An 8,446-nucleotide genomic window follows, 5' to 3' on the forward strand; every position below is an offset into this window, starting at 1 on the left:
TCAATGCAAGGCTTGTTGAAGTGGCCGACACCTGGAAAGATATGGACTCATTGGCGCTCCACCTCAATATAGTGATACCCACGTGGACATTGTGGAGGCTAATTAGAAGAAGCCAACGAGGATGGCTTTGTGAAAACTGCGCTTGATTTCTACTTGTGTGATTCTCTAAAACTTCTTTTTTTATACGCACCTCATATTTAATTTCGTTAACTCTTCCTACTAAGCGCGAAAACAATTTTTATCAATATCGCCTTTTTTTTTTAATAAGGATTTTTTAATTGCTTATTTTTTCGGCAAGAAACGAGCAACTCATGGATTGAAAATTGAAATTTTTATATGATTGGTTTTAATGCCGCTACTTTTCTCAATCGCGACCATTTCAAACGATATGGGGAACAAAAAAACTCTGCAGCAAAGCTTACGAAGGTATTCAATTTTGCGAAAGCGCTGAATAAATGTTACGGTTTTAGGCATCACTTTTTCGAAAGTTAACTTTCGCTAAAATATATAAATAGAAATGAATATAAGTAAGTGCGGTTAAATAGTAAAATTAATTAATTATAATTGTTAAGTTAATAAAATTTCATATTTAATAATTAAAAAAGTTATCTATAAAGTTTAAATTTGGCTTAAAAGTTTATTATTTATTTAATTTATATGTAAATTTTTGTGAGTTTTTATTATAATTTAAATAATTACAATTTCTTTTATTTAATCGCAGTAATTAATATATGCCACAATTTTTGCCAATCATTTGGTTAATCATAGCAATAGCAAAAATCCTAAAAGAGTGCACTCTTCATTTTGTACGGTTCATTGTCTGATTTCTGGTAACTTTGTCTATTTATCGAACATATTGCTGTCTATTTCGGACACACTCCTTCGATATCATGCATTCACTATTATGTCATATTTTTGCTAAGAGATGACTCTGAGATGGCCTTACGGTTAATTTTCTTGTAATTTTATTTTGCGCACATTAATATCTTTCTCGTTATTAGACGGGTCAACAGTTGTTGAGGTTCGGCAGATCACATTTTCTGGCAAGAAATGGTAATTAAATGGTAGGTGCAATTGATGAACTTGAAGATAACTTATGGAAAGTGCAAAGATGGATGTGCTCTTCCCACTATTTAATTGAAGTCGAGATCTCGGGGGAGAACCGCAGCTCCCCCGCGACATTGTTGCATTCCGTTGGGGTCAATAATTGTCCACTCATTATTGTTTATGTTAAAGCGTTCCACGGTTTTAACGAAGCGGAAGTTACCTTCTTCTCCGCCAAATGCATAAATATTTTTTGCTGCTGCCACAATCGAGAAGCCAATCCTATTAGACAACATTTTGGGCATAGGTTCCCATTTATTTCTTCGTATGTCGAGCCGTTTACAATCGTTTTTTCCCATAGCAAATAATGTTCGCTCATACGATATAAGCTCATATTGAGCAGATCTTGCTGGCATCACGTTTAAAACGCACCATTTGTCCTCTCTCGGGTCAAAGCGAAAAAGGGCATTTTTGCCATTAGTTTCCCGAGTCAGACTGTATATGCTATTTTCTTCCACTGTCGCCCGATTGAAAAGACCGACTGTTACAGGGATATTCTTACACAAGTACCATGTGTTTGTTGCAGAATGATAGCTTTCGACCGTGCAGGTACAGTATCCACCAACAACGTAAACCAAATCATTATATGTGCAACTGCCAAAACCATATCTACTATTATTCATAGGTGCGACGTAAATCCACCGCTTACTGACGGGATCATAATATTCAGCGGTATTTAAAGCACCGCCGTTATATCCACCCAGTGTATAAATTCGATTGTGTGCGGGGACCAATGAATTACAAAATCTATCCTCATTCATACTTATGATAGAAACCAAGCATTTCTTCGAAATGTCGTACATTTTGCATTCTTTTATGCCCGTCACAAGGTCCATTGTGCCACCGCCCAACAACACATGTAAGTTTTCGTTGCTATGCATTGTTTCTGTTTGGCTTTTTTCATGTAGTTGAGTAACTTTCGTTAACTGATAAGCTAAGACTTCAATTAAGAATTTATTGCATTTTTCATCTTCTGTAAGCAGAGGTTCACCAACAATGTGATCTCTCAAGAATTTCGAGCTGACAAGAGGTAAACGTATCTGGCTCATGAGCTCCGCGAGATGAACTCTTCTTCTCTCTAGGTCGTGTTTGACCCAATTTATTGCAGCCTTATAAGCAATGTCTTCAAATTGGACTATGTTTTGCACGTCCTTTATCAATTCCTTGATCTGAAAACAACGTTTTAAAAAGTTACGAGTAAATCTGATGTGAAATCAAAAACAAAATAAACTTATATTCATTATATGATCGGTTGGGTTGAGTTGTAAAAGTTTCTAATTTCAACTCCCACTATTTGTTTCTCTATTCAACTCGTTTATAGGACTCTTTAGAAACTAGATAAAAATAGCATGAAACTGTCATAGACTATAGAACACGTTAAGAAGGCGAGGGTCTTGATAGACATATCCTCTGCTCTTAATTCGAAGTTGTAAGTAGCGCAACAACGCAGAAGACCTCACGTGAAAAAGACGCTTTCATCCCATGCGATATATACAAAAGATTTAGAAGCGTTATTCGTAACGTGATTACAACCAAGAAAACTGGATCGTTAATCGCTATCAAGCTTAGTAAAGGTTTGTTTGGATCAGAGGGATGCCATGATGGATGGACAGAATAACACACAAAGTAGCAATCACTTGGTAAATTATTGTTAGAAAGTAAGCAAAAATATTTGATGAGAACTGTAGAACATCGTGTGTTAACACCTTACTTACTGTCCCACACCAAACTACACATATTTTATGTGTGGAAAGAGGGGATGGGAAGTAATCACAACAGGGTGGAAAAATTATCAGAGAAACCACGAAAATGTTCAGACTTCTTGATACCTTGGATTGAAACTGAGGACGTGATCATTACTTATATATAAAGAGAGAATAAACAACAGAGAATAAATAAACAGAATGAATAAACAGAGAATTTGGAGTACAAAGACGATAATATGATTAAAAACACACTTCAATTGAAAATTTAAAAAGATGCATTCACGATGCACTGTAGCATTATCGATCTGTCGCACTCTATCGTGATTTACAATTTACGCTACATTGAAATGTTTGAGTTCTCCAATAATCTATAAGAATTTAACGGACTAGTATAAACTATCTGTATGGGTTTAGCCCAGTTGATAGTGAAAAAAAAAAAACAATAACGATCTGAGTAAAAAGAAAAAATAAATCTATATATATATATATATATTGTGCAAATTGCACGAACCCTAAAAAAAAATCCTGAACTGAAATAGAGGTGCCAGTGAAAAAAAATGCAACTGATCAATTCAGCATTGAAGAAGGAACCAAAGACAATTAAAACTGGCGAAAGTAACCACCAGGGATCAACAATACATCAACCGCAAGTATACTCTAGCAAATGTAGCAGAGATGCAGATACCTTATAATTAATTATATTATAATATAACTATTATTTAAGGATAATAAATTAACAGTGCATTATATATAACTTTTCATAAACAAATATAAAGTTCATTTTTAATACTTTTTTAATTATTCCAATACAATTTAAATGTAAAATAGTGCTTTTAAACAAATTTTTATATATATATATATATAAAGGGTCTAATTTAACAGTCAGATTAGGATAATATTTTATAAAAACTTACACATAGAAACGTCGTTAACATAAACACTACAACAAAAAGGAGAAAACATTAAGCAGATTACTTTAAATATCTCCGTGTATTGAGAAAAAGGACGAAAGAAAACTATTCTTTTTTACTTATTTTACAAATTTTGCATTATTATGGGGGGCTAAAAATAAAAAAAAAAAAAGTAATCAAAAAAAGCCAACGAGATACTGAACGTACACTAGCCACATGACCCCTACCCCGCAAGACACCGATATCCCAGAACCCGGCAACGGGCAATCATCCTTCACGCCGATATATTATGAACAAGCCCACCCTCTCCCAACAGGGGACGACGTGGAGACAGTCGATTTAAAAGAAGAAATTTCAGAAAGAAGGTACAGGTGACAATTCAAGCAGCCTCAGCATTCAAAGGTCAATACATCAAACTATGCATGGTCTTAGTATTTGAAAATGATTAAATTCCTTGTGATAAAAAAAAAAAAAAACAACGAAAAAGGAAACATACGAATCATAGGAAAGATAATCACGTAGCGGACGCCCTATCCCGCATAAAAGTCAAAGAATTCAAGGACATAAACAAGAATATATATAAAGTAGTAACAAGATCTGCAACGAGGCAGAAAGATAATTGCGCAGAAAAGCGCCAATTAAGCGAATATAAGAATGCGGAGCCCAAAGTCTATGAAGTCATTAGTAATAATGACGTAAGAAAATTTGTGCAATTAAAATTTGACTCCGACAAATGTTGCATGAAACATGGGAGGAAAATAATAGCCAAATTCATAATAAACGACATTTATACCAATAGATAACTCGACTTAGGCGAGTTTTTCCAAAGGCTTGAAGCAGAAGCCGGTATAATAAAAATGTCAAAATTCAAACTGTCACCAAGCGAGAGGATTTTCGAATCCTTATCGGAAAAACCAATTCAAAATAATGGGCAATAAGACATCAAACAATATAAGAGTAGCGCTACTCCAAAAGGTGACAATTATAGACAAAAACAATAAACTTGAAATCAAAAACATTCTACAAAAATACCACAATGACCCAATAGAAGGGAAGTCACACTGGAATTACACGTACCTTGTCGAAAATACGAAGGTGCTATTACTGGCCGCAAATGACAAAAATAATAGCCAAGTATGTCAAGGAATGATCGCTATGCCAAAAGGCTAAAACCACAACCCATACCAAACCTCCTATGACTCTAATCACAACACCTGCAACTGCTTTCGACACAGTTGTAGTCGACACCATCGGCACATTACCAAGGACAGAAAAAGGCAAAGAATATGCGATAACACTAATCTGCGACCTTACCAAATATTTAGTAACAATTCCGGTCACAGAAAAAAGTGCTGAAACCGTAGCAAAGGCAATCTTTGAAAACTTCATACTAAACTACGGACCCATGAAAACACTTGTAACGGATCAAGGGACCGAATACAAAAATGCACTAATGAACGATCTATATAAGTAGCTTAAAATTGACAATGTAACATCAACAGCCCAGCACCGTCAGACACTCGGCACGGTGGAACGCAATCACCAAACGTTAAATGAATACATCCGTTCATATATATCGCCGGAATTGAATGATTGGGATATTTGGATAAAATATTTCCAATATTATTTCAACACAACACCTTCCACAACACACAATTACTATCCTTATGAACTAGTATTTGCACGGCAACCAACACAATTAACAAATTACAGCAAAGATTTTGAGCAACTATATAAAATAGACGATTACGCTAAAGAGACTAGATATAGATTAGATATAGCATATGCGCGTGCTAGGTTACTATTAGATAAGGAAAAAGAAAAACAAAAAATAAATTACGACAGGAAAACTAACAATTTCCCACTAGAAGTAGACAATCTGGTATTACTAAGAAATGAAGTAGGGCATAAGTTACATAATAAGTATTTAGGATCGTATAAAGTCGTACAAATTAAGGATAACAATAACATTAAAATTAAAGACAATAAAAATAAAAATCAAATAATACACAAAAATAGGTTAAAACTGTATAAAGAAACTTCATAAAACATCCAAGTGTAAGGTACCTACACAAACAAAATATAAATAAAAATAAAAAAAAACACAAACAAAATATAAATAAAAATAAAAACTACGTATATAAAAGAATTTTTTTTTGGTAAGAACCCTACATAAATAAAAGAAAATTTTTTTTTGTAATACAAACAAATTTCATATATATATATATAAGTATTTATCAAAACACTACACAAAACACTAAACAAAAGATATATGTACATTATAAGATTACGGTAGAGGCAATGACATCAATAATTGATAAACCCAAGAATGATCATTCATTGTTAAAGATCATTCTTCCCAAGAGGTGTAGCATTATCGATCTGTCGCACTCTACCGTGATTTAAAATTTACGCTCAGTTTACATTTCAACATAATGTGACACCTAACCTAGTTAAGATACCCTAATTTAGTTGTAACCCACATTAGTCATAATTCTAATGATAATCTACTTTAATTGTATTAATTGCTTAAGTTAGCATTCTAGTAATAACCTACTTTAATTGTATCAATTGCTTAAGTTAGCGTTAAATTATTTATTATATAAGATACCGACCATACCTCAGTTAGGTCAGAATATAAGCAAGAATTAATAAGCAAAGAAACAAATAAAGACTTTAAAATAAACAACTAAATAAAAGAACCTTTAATTTTGAGCGGTCTCACTACAAAATATCTCGAAAGGAGGATGAAGTGACTAATCTAATCACAAGCATATGTTCAAAGTCGGGAACACACCCATGCCATATTTCGTGCTATTGAGATTAAAAAAATGCATTTCTTCCTCTGCAATCTTTTTGCACAAATACCTTAATCACATTGCGATTTCCGGCATTCAACTTTGCGGCACACATATGCCAACGCTAACGTAACAACCCTCTCCACTAATTCAGTTTTCCAAAAATTCTTTTTAATTTTGTATTCTCATCAACACAGGTGACATTAAAAAAAAAAATCATTGCAAAGTAGTTTAGTTTACAGTAGAACCATGGACCTATACGTCAATAGAATGTTAAAGACCAATTTATTCGTTCACTAAACAACCCCAATCTCAATCGTTTGTTCGATAACTTTTATGATTGATTTATTTAAATACCTCGTCAAATGACAAGAACTGTAGATGCTCTTCGGCAACTAAATCATCGAAATTATCCAAAATATATTGATGGCAAACTCCCTGCAAGTCTTTGCAAGAGTGCATATCTGAAAGAGAATAAAACCTTTTTAGTTGAGCTATATCTGCGAAAATTCCGTTATGCTCTTACCTGCGAGTTTTCGCACTCGACAACAATTTTCTCGGTTCACGTTGTTTTTAAGAAGTAGGGCACATTGCTCTTTCACCCAAACGATCTGGAATAAGTCGGATGCAGATAATACCGCTTCGACGTTACCTTCAGTAAGCGTGATGACCCCGCTGTAGATATAGTCAACAAGTACCTTAACGGCAACTACGTCCACATCCTGCAGCTTGACAGTCCCTTCCTTCCTTACCTTCATATCAGCTATAAAAGCAAATATTTCATATTATTAAAGTCCTATTTGGCAGTGTCCGGGAATCACTTACCTTCAAACATCGCGGCGAAGTAATCAGAGGCAATAGCGAGTGCAAGTTTGTGCACGTAGATGAGCTCACCATCTACGTCCAGAGAAAAATCAAAGAGCTGTAGGATAGAGTGATGAAGTATTAGTTTTAACGCGTGGCGGATTAAACCGTTTTCCGCTTACCTTCTGATTGATACGCATTTTGGTCAACCTTTCGAGGTAAGTCTTCCCATAATCGAGGTTCTCGCATTTTTTCGGGGAGATGCGTTCCACTTCATTTACAAATTTAGCGGCCATACCGTTGGATAAATACTGAAAGAGACTACCAAAATAAAAACTGTTAACATATTGTAAGCAATATTCCGCGCCTCATAAGTCGCACATAGATTTCAACGCACAAATCTAGAAACTAATGGACGGATGCAAGTTCATTATGAATTAGCACTATTCGCTACCATAACTCGCACATACGTGGCGATGCTTTAGCATTTAACACAAAAATTTTCGATACAAAACTACTCGTGTCTGTAGTCTGCACAACAAACGTGGTACGATATGCGGCCTATAGCCCACTAGATGATCAAAGAATTGTCTATGCCGTGTGGAACTTCGCTAACGCTTCAATCTTTAGAAACCATACGTCATCTTAAACTATGACGACTGGACTTCCACTTATTTAAACATAAAATCGTATCAAAGTTTTCTCATACTTCAGGATTCAAAGGTTGTTATTTCCAAAACAGTGGAACGCAATAGGTGGGAAAAATCCGTAAAAATTTAGATAGGAGTTGAATTACAAATAGTATATACTGTGATATAAAATTTGGTACAAAATACTATATACTGTAGTATATTAAAAATTAGTACAAAAAGCCATACACTTTAGTATATTGTAGTGTATTGAAATTTAGTACAAAATTCTATATACTGTAGTGTATTGAAATTTAGTACAGCATACTATATACAGCAGTGTGCTGTAGTACAGCGAAATTTACTAGAAAATGCGCTATACTGTGGTATACGAAAATTCAGTACAAGATACACTATACTATAGTACACTGTAGTATAGTAAATTTTAGTACAATATACACTACACCGTAGTACAAAGTATTTCAGTACAAAAT

The 8,446-nt window shown here is 34.2% G+C and overlaps 1 protein-coding gene across 1 annotated transcript; it reads right to left on the reverse strand.

Annotated features, from left to right (window-relative positions):
- Positions 1 to 790: 790 nt before the first annotated feature.
- LOC119639936 (kelch-like protein 17) lies at positions 791 to 7,682 on the reverse strand. The gene is made up of 5 exons (XM_038037676.1): positions 7,506 to 7,682; positions 7,345 to 7,441; positions 7,046 to 7,282; positions 6,877 to 6,983; positions 791 to 2,273 (listed from the first exon to the last, which is right to left on the reverse strand). Exons 1-5 carry the CDS (start codon positions 7,617 to 7,619, stop codon positions 1,134 to 1,136), a joined length of 1,695 nt encoding a protein of 564 aa, XP_037893604.1. The 5' UTR covers positions 7,620 to 7,682; the 3' UTR covers positions 791 to 1,133.
- Positions 7,683 to 8,446: the final 764 nt, after the last annotated feature.

The sequence above is a fragment of the Glossina fuscipes genome, unplaced genomic scaffold (assembly GCF_014805625.2).
Source record: "Glossina fuscipes isolate IAEA_lab_2018 unplaced genomic scaffold, Yale_Gfus_2 114, whole genome shotgun sequence".
Classification (NCBI taxonomy): domain Eukaryota; kingdom Metazoa; phylum Arthropoda; class Insecta; order Diptera; family Glossinidae; genus Glossina; species Glossina fuscipes.